Raw genomic sequence first — 21587 nt, 5'->3', positions numbered from 1 at the left:
GCTGACCCTTCTGTAGTGTCAGTTTTCTCTGACTAGCCATCCAAATTGTTGCCTTCTACCAAGCTGTTGCCTTCTGATAAGGATAGTAGGGCAGTGGAAAGGCTGGGCAAGAAAGTTTACACTGCTGCGTCTGAGCTCTTTAGGACCATCAGCTACCAGACTTGTATGACCAGGTATGTTTTGGCTGTCCATACTCTGGTTTCTAAGGTGGTTTCTGACCTTCCTGGCTCTGAGGGGAAGGCTTTGTCCCTTTTCCTGCTGAGCTGTACTTCTCAGGTTGCTTGCCATTTTATCAAATGCAGCTGTGATGCTGCTGATGCCTCTTCCAGGGCTGCTGCCTTTGATTCAGTTATGAGTTTTTGTATTTCTTCTGGCTTTGCCTGATGACATTAAGGCTAAGCTTTTGGATGCTTCTTTGGATAATAAAAGCCTTTTTGATCTGCTGCTGACCTTTTCAAGTCTCTACAAGGCAAGGGCAAAACCTTGCAGGAACCAAAACATATGATCTGAAGTAGTTAACTTCATTTGTCCATCAACCTATGGGTTATCGGATCCATATCGGATTCGAACCGGCAGCTTCCAAGAGCTAAGATCTGAGCTCCAAGCTCCTCCCCCTTACCCACAATCCCCTGCTATCCCTTCCTGACCCCAGATCTAGTTTGCCGCCAGCTTGATCGAGCTTCCAGTCGTGGTGGTTGTCGAATTTGTGAGAAAAAAATCTCCTTTTTCTTAGTTTAAACAGATTTTTTGTATGTGTGTGTGATTAATATAGTTCCCCTGTAGCTTTAACGTTTTCTTACCTGGTGTTTAGTTATCTTTTTTTAGAGTTATTCCCTCCCCCTCGTGTGCGTGTTAGGGTGTGTGGTTTTGGGGCCTAGCGTGTGTGTTTTGTAGGTATGGCGGAGGCACCCAAAACCTTCTTTTCAAAGTGTACCGAGTGTGGCCATAAGCTGTCCCCAGCGGATGGCCACACTCTGTGCGTTTTATGCCTTGGGGTTGAACATCTTTCCACCGGCTGCACTATTTGCGCAGCATTCAACCCCAGGGCCCTCAAGGACCGGAGGTCGAAGCTGATTCTGGCGTGACTTCTGCCCCCGGACCCGGCTTCGTCCTCCGGTCCCTCTGTGGCACCCGCCTGCTATTCCTCTTCCCCTGGCCGGGACTCAACCTCCCACCTTGGGCCAGGAGGAGAGGGGAAGCTAGAAAGGAGAAAGGCCGAGAAAAACGCAAGCGGCAGGCCGAAGCTTCTGCATCGGCCCCGCCAGCCAAACGGGTTTCTCCTCCCAGGCCTCAAAGTCTTCTCCTTCCCGGCTCTGTTTACTCCGCTTTTCGCCGGGGCCAGAGGAGAAGGAGTCCCGGTCGCCTTCGAGGTCATCGAGGTGGCACTCCCGGCCCGCCTAGGTGGCCTCATCAAGGTCTACCCGGAGTTTGTCCGATGCAGACTTGGACCGGATGATGAGTAGGTTCCTCCAGGCCCAGCTGCAGATGGGAGTGCTCTGGCCTCCTCCCCCCTCCGGGGGGGAGCTCGACCCCCCCCCCCGTTCGCTCCTTCTGCGACCCACTACCGGGGTTTGGAGCCTTCGGAGCCGGGGGACTGTCAGCGCCTAAAGTATTGGGTACTTTGGGGCCGATGGCACCTTCGAGTCTGTCTGGTCCCTTTTCTTCGGATCCGAGCTCTCGGAGCCGAGAGCTGAGCTTCGGATCTGGAGGTGTCAGTATGGCTTCGGCTCCATCTCGGTCGGAGCATACTGGCCCTTCGGATCTGACTGCGTCGGCTCCGATCCACACGTCTGATCCGAGGGAGGGTCTGCTCTCTGTTCCTAGGGAGAGCAGTTCTTCTTCAGTGTTGTCAAGGGATTCCAGGCCCCCGGCTTCAGCTACAGCTCCACCCTGCACTCCCTCTCAGACGGGTCCGCCTTCCATCACCCGGCCCCAGGGACAGCCTGCACAGACGTCCCAGATAGTTCCCTTGCTGGAACAGGATGTAGTTGGTGAGGCCTCTTCGGACAGCCCCCCCGAGGAGGTCCCTCACAAACGCAAGTGCAAGAGGAGGCACTTGGACTCCCCTGAGTCCTTGACAGAGGAAACAGACTTGGAGGAAGGGGAAGGTTCCCCAAGGTCACCCCCCGAAGACGTCTCCTTCGGCGACATCATGGAGATGCTTCGGATCAGAGGGGGGTGGTCTGCCCCAAAACCTTCCTCTGACGAGTCTGTGTTTCTGGAGGCGTTTGAAGCAGGCCCGTCTACCTCTTGGGTGTCCCCTCCCGCCGATCCCCTGGTAGACCTGATTACTACCAGGACACGGAAGGAACCGGACACTGTGGAGCCCATTCCAAAGAGGCCGGACAAAATTCTCCGCCCCCCTTCGGATAAGTCATGTTGGAACAAGGGAGCCCCGGTAGATGCCATGTTGGTGGCGGCCGCCACCAAAAGGGAACTGGCCCAGGAGAGTTCCTCGGTCCATCCTCCAGACAAGGAGTCTTGGACGATGGACCGTCTGGGGAAGCGGGTGTTCGCTTCAGCCACCTTTTCTTTGAGGTCGCTGAATTACATGGCACACGTGATACGGCTCCAGCGGGATCTTATCAAAGAATACGCTGGGTCGCCCCCAGAGTCCATGTCAGCGGAGGACAAGAAAGTGTACTCTACCTGAATGGCCACTCTCAAATCTATCTCCAGTAAATCTATGCAGTTACTATCCCATGCCACGGAAGGAGCCGCTAGAGCTAGCAGAGCGGGCGTCGTCCTACGGCGACAGGCATGGCTCCGTCATTGTGATTTCGCGGAACCCTTTAAGGCGACGTTTGCAAATGCCCCGTTTGATGGTTCTGCCCTTTTTGGCAAGACCGTACGTGACACACTGGTCCAGAGTGAGAAAGACTGGAAGACGTCTGCCGTCAGAGTCCACTTCTCTGCTCCCCAGAGGTCCTTCTCCAGGAACCAAAAGGGACAGAAGAAGATGTGGTTCCGGAAGTCTCAACAGTCCCGTTTCGCTCCGAACCCCTTGACCTTCAGAGGCAGAGGAGGACAGGGTGGACTTTGGGTCCAGAGAACCTTTCTCTGATCGGCCCACGCAGCAGCCCTGAAGGGTTACCCAACTGCTCCACTCTGGAGGCAGTCGGGCGGTGTTTCTCGAGGCACCTGGCAGCTTGGGAGTCCATTACAACAGATCGCTGCGTGCTTCAGATCATATCCAGAGGCTACAAGATCCTCTTTCTCAATCCCCCTCTCAGTTCCTGAAGCCTCCCCGATGTCCCACCCAATCAAAGGGAGGTGGCAGCCGAGGAAATACTCCGGCTGCTAGAAAAAGAGCAATCGAGCAAGTCCCCCCAGACCAGTCCGGATCAGGCTTCTACTCCAGGTTCTTCTTGATGCCAAAAAAGACAGGGGACCTAAGACCAATCCTCGACCTGTCCTTTCTAAACCTGTCAGTAGCCAAAGAAAAGTTCCGGATGGTCACCCTTCAATCCATTCTCCCCCTTCTGCAGGAGAATGACTGGATGTGCTCCATAGACCTCAAGGATGCGTACTACCACATTTTGATGGACAGACGATCCAGGAGGTTTCTCCACTTCCGGCTGGGAGCTAGCCATTACCAATTCAGGGTCCTTCCCTTTGGTCTCACCACAGCCCCCAGGGTGTTCACCAAAGTGTTAACTGTTGTAGCAGCCCACCTGAGACTCCAGGGAATTCAGGTCTTTCCGTACCTGGACGACTGGCTCCTGACCGCCACCACCAGGCATCTACTATGCACCTCCAGGGATTACTTTCTCCATCTAACTTCCCAGCTGGGGATCACTATCAACATCGGGAAATCTTCCCTTCTCCCAACTCAAATCCTAGATTTCATCGGAGCCAGATTGAACACAAACCAGCTTCTAGCCTTCTTGACTCCGGACCGGCTACGAACTCTGAAACTCCATGTACTGGCCCTTCTACAATCCCCAGCTCCCCCTGCGGAATTGGTCCTGAGGGCTCTAGGCTCGATGGCGGCAACCATCAACCTACTACCCATGGCGTGCTTAAACATGAGACTTCTTCAATGGACTTTGCAAGTCCAGTGGTCCTTTCTGCGACATCCCCTGAGATTCCTCATTCCTCTCAGCAGGGTGTGCAGGAAAACCCTCTTATGGTGGCTCCAGTCCCCGGACCTCCAGAAGAGGCGCCCCTTCTCTGTGTCCCCTCCTCTAGCCACGGTGACCACAGACGCCTCTGGTGGGGGGGGGGGCACTGCTTTGGCAGGACCATCCAAGGCACGTGGAACCATTTGGAGACCTGCATATCAATGTCCTAGAGATGAGAGCGGTGCTTTTGGCATTGCAAGCACTTCAGAGCCTTCTTCCCTTGGGGACAATTGCGATCCAGACAGACAACATGTCGGTTGTCTGGTATAGCAACAAACAAGGGGGAACCAGGTCCTATCCACTTTGTCGGGAGGCCATGAGAGTGTGGGAATGGGCGATGTCCACCAACCGCTTTCTCATAGCGACACACATTCCGGGACGGTCCAACATTTTGGCAGACTGAGTCGAACCATCGTCTCACCGTACGAGTGGTCTCTAAATACCAGAGTAGCGAAGCAGATTTTCTCCAAATGGGGTCAACCTCGTTGCGATCTTTTCGCCTCTCCTTGAGCAGCAGTGCAGCGACTACTTCGCTCTAATTCCCCCACCCGGGGAATCCCCCAGAGACGCTCTGGTGCATGTTTGGCCACCCGGTCTACTTTATGCTTACCCTCCTCTGCCCCTGATGCTAAAGTTTTTACAGAAAGCCAGACGGCTGGGGAGCAGAATAATCCTCATTGCCCCATTCTGGCCTCGTCAAGCTTGGTTCCCATATCTATGGTCTCATCTAGTGAATCCCCCATGGATTCTAGATCCCATCCCGGATCTGATCTCTCACCCATCATGCCTGTCAACCCAGAATCTGGACAACCTCAAGCTCGCAGCTTGGCTGATCCAGTTCCAGTGATAGCTAGGACTCCCGGTATCTCGTCCCCTGTCAAGGCTATTCTAGTAGCCGCTCACAAGCCATCTACTAGAAGAATTTATAATAGCAAATGGAAGCGTTTTTCTATTTGGATGGAGCATCACAACTTGGATCCCTTTACAGCTCCGTTGCCAGCAGTACTAGATTTTCTGTCAGGATTGTTCGACCAAGGTGCTAGCTCTTCTACGGGCAAAGTCCAATTGGCTGCAATCTCTCATTATCATGTTGGCAGTGATCTCGGCCCTTTGATTTCGTCCAAGCTATGTAAGACCTTTCTAAAAGGCACTTTCCTACTAAGACCTCCGGTTAAAGATGCAGTCCCTCCTTGGGATTTAACTCTTGTACTTCAGTCTCTAACAGCTCCTCCCTTTGAGCCTGCAAATTCGGTGGATCTGAAATACTTATCTGGGAAGACAGTTTTTCTTGTTGCCATAACTTCGGCCAGAAGGGTCTCAGAGTTTCAAGCCCTTTGCGCCAAGCCACCGTATTTGATTTTTCACAAAGATAGAGTCTCACTCAGGACCAACCCCTCTTTTCTGCCCAAAATTGCTTCGGAGGCTAATATCAACAAATCTATTAATTTATCAGTCTTCTTTCCAAATTATCAGAACAAAGGTGAATACAAGTTGCACTCTCTAGACGTACATAGGCAACTAAGATTCTATTTGCACAGGACAGCTGATCACAGGAAATCAGACCAGCTTTTTGTATCCTTTGCTAAATCCTCTTTGGGAAAACCTGTAACAAAAGTCACATTGTCCAGATGGATTTCCCGGCCTGCACCTCAAAGAATCCATGCCCATTCTACTTGGTCGATTTCTATCTCTGCTGCTTTCCAATCTAGGGTGTCATTGGATGACATTTGTTCAGCAGCCACTTGGGCTTCATCTCATACATTTATAAACCATTACAAATTGGATATTGTTTCCAGAGGGAGAGCATCCTTTGGCTCTGCAGTGCTCGGGAACATCCTTCCATGAGGACCCCCCAAGAATCGGGTAGCTGGGGGACTCTGTCCCATAGGTTGATGGACAAATGAAGTTAACTACTTCAGATTAAGAAGTTATGTACTCACCATAACGTTCCATCTGAGTAGGTAAACTTCATTTGTCAGCAACTGTTCCTCCCTCCATCCCCCTAACCTATATGGATGTTCAAAGGACTCTTGCTTTCATGGCGGATTGTCTCTAGGTTAGAGTATGGAGGTGGTTCTTGGTATTTTATGGTCTGTGGATAAGCAAACTCGATCTGAGGTCAGGAAGGGATAGCAGGGGATTATGGGTAAGGGGAGGAGCTTGGAGCTCGGATATTAGCTGTTGGAAGCTGCCGGCTCAGATCCAATATGGATCCGATAACCCATAGGTTGCTGACAGATGAAGTTTACCTACTCAGATGGAACGTTATGGTTAATAGGTTAATAGATTAGTACTAAGCTAACTGCCCTTGCGAGCCATTTTAAGCCTAGCCAATTATCCCTTGTGAGACTCGAACCCTGCACCTTGTGTTTGTAAGGCAAACACCTTAACCATTAGGCCACCCTCCCAATAACTTCTTATTTGTTTTTCCTATTCCTAAATTGCAGAAGAGTTATACCTCCAAATCTGCATTTGTTCATAGGCAATCTTGCCTTCCAAAGGGCAAGAAGGGTTCTAGGTGGGTGGCTCCTGTAAGTCTGCTCTGACTCCTGCCACCCAGAATCCTGCTTTCCAGGACAAGTCTAGTTCTATTTGGCATTTTTCCTCCTTTCTTTAGCCAAGTTCTCTTGTTCCTCTGTTTTTCCCTGTCTCTTCCAGAGTGGATTCAAATCACTTCAGACTTTTGGATTCTGTCCATTATCTGTCAGGGATATTGCATGGTTTGAAAGTCCCTTCCTCCCTTTTCAGGCTTTCCTTAACCTCCTTGAGAACAACTCTCTCATTTACCAGATGTTCTTCCCACTCTCTCTTCGCTCAGGGCACTGTTCAACCTGTGCTTCCTGTTCCAGGTAGGGAGGGGATTTTTTTCCGTAATGTTTCTCGTCCCACGAAAGGAGGGCACATGAAGACCAATTCTGGCTCTTTCCCAGCTGAACACATTTTTCAAGATTCCTTCCTTTCGGGTGTTATGTCTGCAAAAATTACTTCCTCCTCTTCTGCCCCAGGCTTTCCTGGTATCTCTCGTTCTCAAGGATGCATACCTTCACATCCCCATCCATCCTCTCTTCGGGAAATTTTTGCTTTTGTGTCTCTTTCTTGCATTTTCAGTTTTCTGCTTTGCCCTTTGGCTTCTCCACTGCCCCAAGGGTATTCACCAAATGCCTCGCTCCTGTTTCTGCTTTCTGCAGGGTTTGAAGATTTCAGAACTTTCCCCCAATCTAGACAGTCAGCTTGTTCAAGAGCCTTCTACCAACACTACTTCATGATAGCAAGTTTACTGCTTCCCTGTACAAAGTCTGAGGTTCATCATAAACTTCAGAAATCTGTTTGGATGCCATCGTAGGATCGTACTCCTCTGCTGCAGACTTCAGACACTTCCCATGCTGGCATCTCTGCCTGCCCCCAAGGCTCTGTCTCTAATTTTCCTTTTTCCAATCCCTCCTTCCTTTGGTGTCGGTCATGGCCAGGGAATTTCTCAGAGTTCTTTAGTTCACGGCTTCCACCATTTCCATGCTCCCTCTTGCCAGGCTCCATCTGAGGAAGATTCAGTGGTACCTCAAGTTATTGTGGCTTCAACATTGCCACCCCATAGACTTCTTGGTGTCTTTCTTTCCCTTCCTTGTCTTAAGTTTGAGCGCCAGTGGTGGATTCATCAACTTTCAGTCAACCTGGGGTTTCCTTTTCAAGCTCCAGTTCCAAATCTGGGCTTTTTACAGACTCCTCAGGCAGGGAGTGGGGTGCCTCCTGTGGCCTCCTCAAGATTCAGGGTCTTTGGCCTCTTCAGAGGTCACACCACATCAGTGTAATGGAGATAAGGGCTCTTCCTGGTTATTCAGGCTTTTCATTCCTTTTTTCATCCCAGGCCCCTGAAAGTTTTCACAGACAATACCACAGTCATATGGTGCGTCAACAACCGGGGGGGGGGGGGCGCACTAGGTCCTTTCTTCTTTGCAGGCTAGCTCTTCAGGTCTGGGTTCTGGTTATCCAGTATCAAGTGACTCTTCAGGCAGATTACATTCCCTTGTAGCACAGTCTAGTGGCAGACTCCTTGAACAGGTCCACCACCCAAGCTCATGAATGGATGCTTCACAGAGATGTGTTCTTGGACATTGTCAATCTTTTTGTCTCCACTCTGAACAGACAACTTGCTCTATTCTGTTAAGAGTTCCAATTCATCTGGCTTGGAAGGTTGACGCCCTGTCTTTTTCTTGGAAGGGCATGTTTCTGTATTCCTTCCCTCTCGTTCCTCTGTTGCCATGATTTTTACACAAGATCATTCAGGACTGTCCAAAACAACTGTACTTAGAGTTAATACAATCTCTGAGGCAGTAAATTTAGAGATTAAAGGCTGAGCCCCTTCCCACATTGGGAGGGTGCAGAGAGTCCCGCCTCCCATTAAAAAACACTTGTAAGTTTTTGTTAGTCATGAATGCAAGTGTCTCAAGTGATTGGCAGCAAGTGATTCTCAGCTTAAAGCAGACTTGGATGCTAACTTTGTGTTAGAAAACTACGATTGGATACTACTGAACCAGCAGCATTAGCTCCCACTAAATTCATTTGGTGGAAAATGGCACTTCTGGAGGCAATTAATTTGGCTGGATTGATTTCTGAGTTACAAACTTTGCCGTACAGGGAGCCATTTATAGTCTTTCACCAAGGCTGGGGTATTTTAGGAAGGTAAACTTGAGGGTAAACCTTAATTTCATGCCAGAAGTGGTCAACAGGCTTCTTTTAACCATTGTTCACCTGTTGGCTATTTTCCAAAGCCAGAAAATGCAACTGAGTCTTGCACGTGTCAGATGAATTCAGACAATTTCAGGCACTCTATAGATGGGATCAAATGTGTTTGACCGGCAAAAAAGCTGTTAGTCTCTAATGTCCCAAGAAAAGAGAGCAGACCAATCGCAAAGCAGACTGTATTTCTAAATGGCTGGTTATGTACATTTTCTTCTCTTACGTAAAGCATGGAAAACCTGTACAGGGTCATATTAAAGCATATTCTAACAGGGCTGCAGCTACTTCAGCAGCTACTTTTTGGAATGCCTTTTCTTGGGAGTGTCAGTGGCAATGCAAAATATTAGGTTGGAAGATAAACTGGCAAGTATATGCTGGACTTTTCAGTGTAGTAGCAAGTCAGAAATTGACATGGCCATCCTGCTGGGCCTGATTTAAGCTTTCATGTCCCTGACGGAAAACTGCTGTTGGGAATTTTCCCTTATGCCCCTGCAACAGTGATCAGTATGAATGACACTGTACAGTTGTGCAAGTACAGTCACTGAAATGGAAGGTATTGGAGTAGGATCATTGTTGTTGTAGTTCCATGCACCTTAGCCCTCAAGGTTTGTTTCTGTTATCCCGTCTCCATCCTTCATTGCTGTGTAGCAGTATGCTCCAGCAAAGTCCTTTGTCAGCTGTGGCTTATGACCTTCAGAGAGGTAGGGCCTGTCCCTTCTGTGAAGTGTGTGTGTGTATATATGTGTATATATATATATATATATATATATATATATATATATATATATATATATATATATATATATAAAATAGGGATTCACTTTAGAATCCCGACTCCCAAAATCTTCAAAGTTCCAAATACTGAAAACACGCAGGATACCAACACTGACTATATTCCAGCACAAATACATACAGAAACAATTCAAAGACAAACCATATGACTTTTTTCTCCAAGTGTGAACAGGGGACAAGCCCCACCCCTCTCTGCACCCCCTGCTACTTAAATATACCAACTCCTACATTGCACTTAGTGTAGTGAAGTGCAGTCTTGGAGTTGATGTATATCAGTAGCAGGGGGTGTTGGGTGGTGCAGGGGGGCTTGCCCCCCTTCTTATCGTTGAAGGGTAATATGTTTCTGTATGTGCTTGTGCTGGGGTTATAGTCAGTGTTGGTATCCTCTGTGTTTTCAGTATTATGAGATTCAGTATTATGAGATTCAGTATTATGAGATTCAGTATTATGAGATTCAGTATTTTGAACTTTCAAGATTTTGGTCTCGGGATTTTGGGAGTCTGGATTCTGAAGTGAATTCATATATATATATATATATATATATATATATATATATATATATATGTATGTATATATATGTATGTATATATATATATATATATATATATATATATATATATATATATGTGTGTGTATGTATATATATATATATATATATATATATATATATATATATATATATATATATATATGCATACAGTGGATGTAAAAAGTTTACACACCTCTGTTAAAATGCAGGTTTTTGTGATATAAAAAAATTAGACCACAATAAATCCTTTCAAAACTTTTCCCACTTTTAATGTGAACTGTAACCTGTACAATTCAATTGAAAAATAAAAAAATCTGTTAAGGGGGAATATTAAAAAAAATAAAAAACGTACAATAAGCTGGTTGCATAAGTGTGCACACCCTTAATCTAATACTTTGTTGAAGCACCTTTTGATTTAATTACAGCATTCAATCTTCTTGGGTACACACCTGCCATCAGTTAGACACTCTGATTAACCTCAAATAAAGTTCAGCTGTCCTAGTAGGATTTTCCCAACAATTACTCAGTTGCCTGCTGCAGCAAAAGCCATGGTTCGCAGAGAGCTTACAAAGCATCAAAGGGATCTTATTGTTGAAAGAGATCAGTCAGGAGAAGGGTACAAAAACATTTCCACAGCATTGGATATACCATGGAACACAGTGAAGACAGTCATCAAAAAGTGGAGAAAATATGGGACAACAGTGACGTTGCAAAGAACTGGAAATCCTTCCAAAATTTATGAAAAGACCAGAAGAAAACTGGTCAGGGTGGCTGCCAAGAGACCTACAGCAACACTGAAGGAGCCGCAGGAATTTCTGGCAAGTACTGGTTGTGTACTATATGTGACAACAGTCTCCTGTATTCTCTGTATGTCTGGACTATGGGGTAAAGTTGCAAGATAGAAGCCTTTTCTTGCACAGAAAAACATCCAGGCCCGTCTAAAATTTGCAAAACAATACATAAAGTCTCCCAAAAGCTTGTGGGAAATTGTGTTATGGTCTGATGAGACCAAGGTTGAACTTTCTGGCCACAAATCCAAAAGGTACGTTTGGCTCAAAAACAACTCTTTGCATCAGCAAAAGAACACCATCTCCACGGTGAAGCATGGTGGTGGCAGTATCATGCTTTGGGGTTGCTTTTCTTCAGCTAGAACTGGGGCTTTAGTCAAGGTGGAGGGAATTATGAACAGTTCCAAACACCAGTCATTTTTGGGCCAAAACCTTCAGGCGTCTGCTAGAAAGCTGAAGATGAAGAGGAATTTCATCTTTCAACATGATAATAACCCCAAGCATACATCCATGTCACAAGTTCAGCAAGCTAGAAATCCACCCAAGGAGTAGAACAAAACTTTACATCCACTCGTATCGTGAAGTTAGAAGACTCACAAAAGGCAACAAAGGACGAAGTCCACAGATTTATTAAAAGGTTTTAAGCGCTTTTCGTTTGCCTCAGTCGGCTAAACTTCTTCAGAAACATTATTAAAATGAACTGGAAGTCCAATTTATACAAGCAGCTGGTTAATAATTAACCAATTACACATATTACACATTGCCTCATTTAAAGGCAACCTAATTACCAAAAAACAAACAACAAAAACTGCAACAACTCTATACGCAAGAAATAAAAATAAAGAAAATGAAATGAGAAAGATAGCTAATATAAAAGGAGCAGCAACAATCCCAAGTATATAAAAATATAAAAATACTATATAACTCTGAATACACTGTAGTGTAACAACAAAAGTACGCTAGGAACTTAGTTGAAAAAACAGTGTTAAACATCTATGAATGTTTAGTTTTGTTATGTATTAGTAAAACTCTCTATGAAGTAGTTAACAACAGGTACTAGAATACGTTAAGTAGCTGACACTAGCCAACCTCCTATAGCAAAAACAAATCTACTTCTTTAAACCTTTTAATTTTAAAATACTGCTAATGGAGCAAGAATCATTCAAACCAGGTGGATTATAAGCATTAAGTCTAACCTGCCAAGTTCAAGCTCCTCTAATTTCAAGGGTATAGGCCCACCCCTACTGTCAATCTTTACTTGGTCTATGATGGTAAAATTAAAAGCATGCTCTTGGTTTAGCTAATACATTTTCCAGTTTGTGCTTCATAATCGCATATTGGTGTTCATATATCCTATCACGGAGCCTCTGCTCCATTTTTCCTATGTAGAAAGCGGGGCACAATTTACACCTAGCCAGATAGACAACAAAGCTGGAATTACAGTTAGTTATCCTTAATTTTACACTGTAAACCATTGATGTTAAAACTGTTAGCCACGTCCACAAATTTACAGTAGTTACAACTTTCACATTTTTTCATGCCATTATAATGGACAATTGGAGTGTTCTTTTGTTCTAAGATGGTCTTCAAGTTCCGCCCTCTTCTGAAAGTTACTCTAGGGAAATCACCTAGTTTAGCATATATATTGGAATTAAGTTTTAAATAATTCCCAATTCTTCTTCAAAATATTGATGCACGAGTTACTGTGTAACGTGTAAGTAGTAATAAAGCTTAAATTATTTTCTTTAACTCTACTATTCTGAATATTGGGACTCGACATCAAGTTCGCAACAGGACCACTATCAGACATAGGAGAAACATTTCTAATCTTGAGAAGTGGCAAATGCACTTTATCTAATCTTTTAGTTTTTACTTCATTAATTAGATCATCCAAAAGGGGCTCTGGGTAACCACGATGGATGAACATACTCCTAAGGAGAGAGCATTCTTCAAGAAAGTCTTTTTCTAGGGTTATTCTTGAAGCCCTCACCAATTGGCCCTTTATAACTGACCTCTTTTGGTGTAAAGGATGGCTACTTGAAAAATGGAGGAACGTGTTTGAATATGTACTTTTTCTATAAATCTTAGCTACGAAACTCTCTAACTCAGTTTTTAACCAAACAGATATCCATATACGCTATCATGTCTGTGTTAAATGTAGATGTAAACTGTAAAAATTGTGTAGTACTATTAAAGTGTTCTAACACGTTGAAACCCATACGTTCATCTCCATTAATTGAAATAAATATATCATCGAGGTAACATGTATACAAGACCAACGAGTCACGTGAAGTCAAGAAGTGAAAATGAAAAACCATTGGCTATCCTGGTTAACCAGCTATAGCAGCACAGACTAGGACTGAAGGTTTTAGTGATGTGGTTTCATTGGCTTCGTGGACAGCCGATGGTTATTCTTTTTCACAGGAGTTTCGTAATGACAACAATGATCAAACTACAGATCAAAGTAATAATCCATCTGTTGACAACATTGTATCAAAGCTGAAAACTTTTGACACACGTTTAATTAAGTTAAGAAAATTACAGTTAGAAATTGCATATGTTCGTGAATGTCTTGCACGTAGGGTAGTGCCGAAAGGGTTACGGTGCACTCATACCCTACAGGATTGGAAGCTAACTCTCCATTCCACAATGATTGTCAAACCTTTTGATCGTCAAGGTTTTGAACTTCTTGACTTAATGATTAAACATTATAGTTTGTGGGTTGATGAGTTATTACATCTAGTTACTGATCTTGATAAAAGCATCCAACTCGATTTCAAGTTCAGCAGATACAAATATGAGTATGGTCGTGTGTTTACAAGCATTGACCATTACATGACTTAAGTTGAGAATGAATAAGCATAAAAACTTAGAAAGGGACAGCAAGGCGTATGCTTCTGGTACTGCCTACCCTGATCCTTCGCTTGCCCAGGTTTGGAGAAAAAAATCACACTAATCCTGGTCAATTAAGTAAGTCTTCAAATACCATTCCCACCAGTAATAACTGTAGTGGTGATTTTAATGTGGGGTTAAATTCTAATGAAGATAGAAGTGATGTTGTTGGAAATACTGTTGTTACTGGAAGTCAAACCAACAGTACTCCCACTGATCAAGGTGATACTCGATGGAGTGATAGATTACGAAGTGCTCATCAAGGTCATGAAGATAATGGTTACCCCCAGCAACAGCAGAATTTTCGGCAGGATCCCAGTACTGGTGCCAGGCCAAAACAGAACAATTTCCAACTGTATCAACACAGGAACAAACAACAAAAATCCAACAAGAACAGGACTTGACAGTCTGCATCGAACATCATGATGCAGTAAGTATGACTGATAATGCCTTCATAGTTCCTCTGTTGAGTATGCAACATGACCAACAACTGGACTTTGATTGTCATGCCTCTTTAGATAGACAAGAAGTCCATCAACACCCAGTAGTTGTCATGAATAAAGCACATGACTTTAAATTGTATAATTTCTATCTATCTATCGAAAGTAGTGCAGAAGTTGTAGAATTTCTGTCTAAGGGCCTCACCTTTGTTCCAGCTTAACCAATAAATGTGGTTAATACTATTGTTGACATTAAAATGTTCACTAGGAAGTTGAACTTTAATTTAATAATGGACAATGTTTTGAACACTGTGGACCATGACAAGTTTTACATTCCTAGTACGTATAATCCCCCTTTGAATCCGGTTTTGCAAATATTTGAACAACTTTGCGAATTAGATATCCGACATATGGTAAGCAATTTGTGTAAGTATTAGGCTTCCTACAATATGAGTGAGGAAGAACGTGAATTTCTGGAATATATCAAAATTCAAGTCTTACGATTTTGTAAACCGGACAAGGGAGGGAGATTGGTAGTTTTTGATAATGGTGACTATCAAGAACGTATGAATGTATTATTGAATACCAGTTCCTATGAAGTAAGTTCACGTTCAGAGGTGAACAAAGCTTATAGCTTAATTAAAAACTGTATTGAGAACCTGTATATTGAAGGTAGAATTAAACAGAGAATTTACAATTACCTGTCAACATCTTACCCTAGATACCTGTTTATTTTTGGCATCCCTAAGATACACAAGAATTTGGTAAATCTACCACTGAGACCATTAGTTGATGGTTGAGGTTCACCCACATATTCTTGTGCTAAAGTAGTGGATGCAATACTCTACAAATTTGGTTCTCATGGGCTAGATATTTTTGAAGACTCGTGGTCATTCTTGAAGAAGATCGAGGCCCTCTAATTTAATGCCAACTTTAATTTTCTCACTATTGATGTGAAGGACTTGTACACTTGTATTCCTCATACCATAGCTATCGAATGGGTTGACTTAATGCTTAGCAAAAACAAAGTTCCAGCAGTTGAGAGCAGGTTGGTTACGGAACTTATAGACTTAGTATTGTCTAACAATTTTTTTATGTTCCAGGGCCAATTCTACCTCCAAAAAGTGGGGGTAGCTATGGGGTCACCCTGCGGAGCGAGTATTGCAAATCTTGTCATGGCACATTGGGAGTCAGAATTTGTGTTTAAGAACAACACTTTCCGTGACTCGTTGGTCTTGTATACACGTTACCTCGATGATATATTTATTTTATTTAATGGAGATGAACGTATGGGTTTCAACGTGTTAGAACACTTTAATAGTACTACACAATTTTTACAGTTTACATCTACATTTAACACAGACATGATAGCGTATTTGGATATCTGTTTGGTTAAAAACGGAGTTAGAGAGTTTCGTAGCTAAGATTTATAGAAAAAGTACGTATTCAAACACATTCCTCCATTTTTCAAGTAGCCATCCTTTACACCAAAAGAGGTCAGTTATAAAGGGCCAATTGGTGAGGGCTTCAAGAATAACCCTAGAAGAAGACTTTCTTGAAGAATGCTCTCTCCTTAGGAGTATGTTCATCCATCGTGGTTACCCAGAACCCCTTTTGGATGATTTAATTAATGAAGTAAAAACTAAAAGATTAGATAAAGTGTATTTGCCACTTCTCAAGATTAGAAATGTTTCTCCTATGTCTGATAGTGGTCCTGTTGCGAACTTGATGTCGAGTCCCGATATTCAGAATAGTAGAGTTAAAGAAAATAATTTAAGCTTTATTACTACTTACACGTTGCACAGTAACTCGTGCATCAATATTTTGAAGAAGAATTGAGAATTATTTAAGATTAATTCCAATATATATGCTAAACTAGGTGATTTCCCTAGAGTAACTTTCAGAAGAGGGTGGAACTTGAAGACCATCTTAGAACAAAAGAACACTCCAATTGTCCGTTATAATGGCATGAAAAAATGTGAAAGTTGTAACTACTGTAAATTTGTGGACGTGACAAACAGTTTTGACATAAGTGGTTTACAGTGTAAAATTAAGGATAAATTTAACTGTAATTCCAGCTTTGTTGTCTATCTGGCTAGGTGTAAATTGTGCCCTACTTTCTACATAGGAAAAACGGAGCGGAGGCTCCGTGACGGGATATATGAACACCAATATGCGATTAAGAAACACAGACTGGAAAATGCATTAGCTGAACATGTTTCCACTAACCAAGAGCATGCTTTTAATTTTATCATCATAGACCAATTAAAGATTGACAGTAGGGGTGAGCTTAGACCCTTGAAATTAGAGGAGATTGAACTAACTTGGCAGGTTAGACTTAATGCTTATAATCCACATGGTTTGAATGATTCTTGCTCCATTAGCAGTATTTTAAAATTAAAAAGTTTAAAGAAGTAGATTTCTTTTCGCTATAGGAGGTTGACTAGTGTCCGCTACTTAACGTATTCTAGTACCTGTTGTTAACTACTTCATAGAGAGTTTTACTAATACATAACAAAACTAAACATTCGTAGATGTTTAACTCTGTTTTTTCAACTAAGTTCCTAGCGTACTTTTGTTGTTACACCACAGTGTATTCAGAGTTATATAGTATTTTTATATACTTGGGATTGTTGCTGTTCCTTTTATATTAGCTATTTCTTTCTCATTTAATTTTCTTTATTTTTATTTCTTGCGTATAGAGTTGCTGCAGTTTTTGTTTGCCTCATTTAAAGGCAATCTAATTACCAAAAAACAATGTGTAATACGTGTAATTGGTTAATTATTAACCAGCTGCTTGTATAAATTGGACTTCCAGTTCATTTTAATAATGTTTCTGAAGAAGTTTAGCCGACTGAGGCAAACAAAAAGCGCTTAAAACCTTTTATTAAATCTGTGGACTTCGTCGTCCTTTGTTGCCTTTTGTGAGTCTTCTAACAGTTTGACTTCACGATACGAGTGGATGTAAAGTTTCGTTCTACTACTTGGGTGGATTTCTAGCTTGCTGAACTTGTGTTTGTGGTTTTAAAAGTTTGACTGCCATTTCTTGTTCTTAGTTTATACATCCATATCAGCAAAAGAATGATTTATTGTGGTTTCTTTTTTTATATCACAAAAATCTGGCATTTTAACAGGGGTTTGTACACTTTTTATATTTTGTGTGTGTGTGTGTGTGTGTGTGTGTGTGTGTGTGTGTGTGTGTGTGTGTGTGTGTGTGTGTGTGTGTGTGTGTGTGTGGTTTCACTTCAGAATCCTGAAATATCACAATTCTGAAATTCATAATCAGGAATCCAAAGTCCTGAAAATTCAAAATCCTGAACCCCAAAATACTGAAAATATACAGGACACAAAGAATGAGAATATTCCTAAACAAGGAAACACAAAAACAGATACAAGAGAGAGCATAGTACTTTTCACCAAGTATGGGCAGGGGGGAAGCCCCCCTGTGCCACCCACACCCCCTGCTAATTAAATATATCAATTCGAAGGTTGCACTCCCCAGAAAAAAATGGCAAACATACCATCATGTTTCATGACTGCCTGTTGTAACCTTAGTAATGTTCTCTTTTAAGCTGCTGTACTACAGCATAACTCGTGATAGTGTAGTGAAGTGCAATCTTGGAGTTGATATATTTAAGTAGCAGGGGCTGTGGGGAGCTTGCCCCGCTGCTCATATTTGGTGGAATGTAATGTGGTTTGTGTTGCCTATAGTCAGTACATGTATCCTGTGTGTTTTCAGTATTTTGTGATTCATGATTTTGAGTTTTGAGGATTTTGAATTTTCAGGATTTTAGGCTTCCAGATTGACGTTTTCGGAATTTCAGGATTGTGATATTTTAGGATTCTGAAGTAAAACCGTGTGTATGTGTGTGTGTGTGATTTTAGGATTCTGAAGTAAAACCGTGTGTGTGTGTGTGTGTGTGTGTGTGCATACACACACGTGTATATGCATGTGCGTGTGTGTATATATGTATGCATTGCATATATGTGTTTGTGTGTGTATGTATGTAATATGTGAATGTGTGTAGGTGTGTATATGTATGTCTCAGCGCAAAAAAAAAAAAAAAAGTAGGGAATATTTTTCTCCAGTGAGCATATTCCTCTTCCATGAGTGGGGAAATTAATGAACATGAAGATAAAATTATTTGCCCCCCCCCTTTTTTTTTTTGTATCCTGGACTCTACTTTCTGTTGTGAGGGGAGGGGTGGCTTGAGTCATGATCTTTTCAGAAGTGTACAAGTCAGACCTGTTGCGGCTTTTCCCCACATATCATGAATGGTACTGCAGCAATGCTTGTTTGTTCAGCATCTTTTGGAAGTTCTAGCATAGTAGTACTTTATGATGAGTACACATTTTCTAATCTTTCATGTATGTATTTGGCTTTCCTTAGCTTTCTAATCGGCGCTATCTGTTTTCAGAAGTCCATTGGAAAATTTTGAGCACTGAATTCCCTTTCGCAATGAGCCACATATTAACCTATTCACTTGTGTTCTGGTGAGGTGTGAGCAGCTTTCTGTCTTTCATCCGGTTTTGGGAGTGTAGCTTGGTGGATCTGTTTTCATGTGTTAGAGTCCTGAGATGATGATTGTTTTCCAGCAATGGGTGTGTTATATTTTTTTGCTACTTTTCTACTGGATAATAGATGTTCCTTGGATTGCCTATTACGCCGTCGCAGATGCAGGTTGTCGAATGCGTCTTTGTTGAACAGTAAAGCACGAAAAGGCAAAATAGCGAAGCAACTTTTCAGCGAATTCTTTCCCTGGGAAAACATTTGTTTGGCCGCTTTCGCTACTTTGCCATTTCGGCACTGTAGTGTGATCTCGGAGTTGGTATATTTAAGTAGGGGGGTGTGTGGGGGACACAGCCCCCCACATTAAGTAATGTTTTACTGTTTTTTATGTATTTGTTGGAACAGCGATTGTTTTCCATTGGAAAATAATCGCTGTTCTGAAGGTTCGATGTTGTAAGCTTTCGTTTACATGGGGTCGATTATCTGTCAATCGCTCCTCTGAGCGTGCAATATGTAGACCCATTGTTTGAACTGTTTTCCTCTCTTATATTTGCAGCTGTTTGACAACATTGATGTGCTGGCTGTGGTAAATGTGATGCATGACTTTAAATTCAGAGAATTGTGAATGCTGCTTATGACAAGCATAGCTTTTGACATTTTATTCAGCACGTGTCCTTTTCACAGTCTGTTTCTAGTTTTGGTAACTTTTTGAGTATTATAAGTTAGGGTTTGCAGTTTTGTTTTATGCTTTTCAGCCGGTTGTTTGGGAACAACGTAACTTCACAGGGTAAAAATGAGCTGAGTGGGAATCTTTTGGGTTGCTTTTTTATTGCATTTGCTTGTGTCTGTGTGTCTGCCCATTTGTCTGTAGCCAAAATGTAATGGCTTGTCAAAACTGCCTATGCAAGAACTACATAGTGATTAGGCTTTTCCATATGTTTTTATTCACTGAAAGAGCTTGAAAGATGTTAAAGTAGGCAATCTTCATAAAATTTATTTCTAAATTAGGATGTAAGAGGGTCTTTCCCCTGCTATCTTTAGCTCTGAGTGATTGTGCTGCACCCTTGACTTTGGTTCTGTCATGCAGCCTGATGTGAGCAAAGGTTGTATTCTGAACTCTCTTCAGTGTTAGTTCTGTGAAACAAGAGTTTGTATCATACTTCTTTCAGCCTCTTCATTTGTGTATGTATGTTTTTGCATGATTGAATGTAAATGGTTTTATGTTTGGGTACTTGCCCAGTGATACTAATCTGCAAAAGTTTCAGTTTGGCATGTTGAGATTAAGATATTCTAAGTGTATTTATCATGTGACCGTTTTTAAATTTGGCATATCTGTGTATAAGTAAATGTATGGTGTTTAACTAAAAATGCCTTTCTTTTTTAAAGTTCTGTTTCGTTTTAAGTTTTGAGAATGTGTAGGTTAAATGTGTGCAGTGAACAGGGATTTTTAAGGTAATTGCTGACCAGTGTATCAAATTTGGTACACTTTAACTGTTACTGGCCACTGTGATTAATCAGTCAAAATTGTCATGTAACATTGAATAGTAATTCTTGGATTAACATTTTATTGTTTTAGGGTTCAGATGACTGTCTTGTCAAAATATGGGCTACAGATGATGGGCGTCTTCTGGCTACTTTAAGAGGGCATGCAGCTGAAATTTCAGACATGGCTGTCAACTACGAGAACACTATGATTGCAGCAGGAAGTTGTGACAAAATGATCAGAGTCTGGTGTCTTCGTACATGTGCACCATTGGCTGTACTTCAGGGTCATAGTGCCTCTATTACATCACTACAGGTGAAATCCTTCTCTCGTGGTGTATAATTTTTGGGTGATGGTCATTTTTATCTTTTTCCAGTACAAGTTTGGGGAACGAGAGTGGTAGTTTCTATAGTTCTTGTGATGTTTAAACGTTAAGTAGTGCAAACATGTTTCAGTATTGTAAACCTTTCAAATCTGTAAGCTGCTGATATTGAGAGTTCAACAAACCATTGTACTGAGTACCTTTTACTTGATAAAACCATCTTGAAAGCTTTTTCTTTGATGTAGAACATTTTTTGGCTGTAAAATTCTTCTTTCCATAGTGTTTGATGTGAAAATATGCTGTTTATTTTAGGGATCAGTGTTGTAGTATTATTTCTTGTGTATTGGATGAAGCCAAATGAAAACATTGTTCTTTCCGACTTTATTTTCAGACCTTTCACAGAAGTCCTCATTGAGACAGGGTCTGCCTCCCTTCCAGAAGTCAGTATGAAGTAAAGCTTAAAAGGAGGAGCAGTTTGCTCTATTCATTTTTTTGATACATGACACTTTCTTTGTTCTGTTCATTGTTCCCCCTCGGGTAACATTGAGGGAATGGAGTTGTTTGAGTTTTGATATATCATTATATTATTAAATGTTACTTAATGTGTTGTCAGTTTAAAGTTTTACTTTACTGGATTGGATATTGTAAAGTTTTATTTTTGTCCCATGGCATTTCTGGAAATTACAAGTGTACATGTGGAAAGTAGAGTCTTCCAAAAATATTTTAATCTAGAGTACTTATTTTGCATAAGATAGGATCAGTAGGTGTCTTCTATTAAGCATGGCGGTACTTCAAATAGAAACATTTTTAGCAAGTTTGGACAAAAAAAAAAAAAAAGTGTTTGCTCATGTGGGCTATACATACTCAGAGCTTTCTTCCATTGTGTTTAGGACCAGAAGAGTCATAAAAATGGAGCACCAGTAAAAGATCACTATCAAAGAAGTGGGTGTTGAACAAGCGGCATTAGAGACCC

The 21587-nt window shown here is 42.2% G+C and overlaps 1 protein-coding gene across 1 annotated transcript in view; it reads left to right on the top strand.

Annotated features, from left to right (window-relative positions):
• The window catches only part of LOC122814218 (pleckstrin homology domain interacting protein), a 2625611-nt gene that overhangs the window by 273025 nt on the left and 2330999 nt on the right, over positions 1–21587 (top strand). Inside the window, 1 exon segment of the mRNA XM_044086823.1 lies at positions 20386–20607. Coding sequence (XP_043942758.1) covers positions 20386–20607 — 222 coding nt within the window.

The sequence above is a fragment of the Protopterus annectens genome, chromosome 1.part1 (assembly GCF_019279795.1).
Source record: "Protopterus annectens isolate FY-2018-M chromosome 1.part1, PAN1.0, whole genome shotgun sequence".
Classification (NCBI taxonomy): domain Eukaryota; kingdom Metazoa; phylum Chordata; order Ceratodontiformes; family Protopteridae; genus Protopterus; species Protopterus annectens.
The sequence above is the reverse complement of the archived record's forward strand: the minus strand, read 5'-3'. Positions and strand labels throughout refer to the sequence as shown.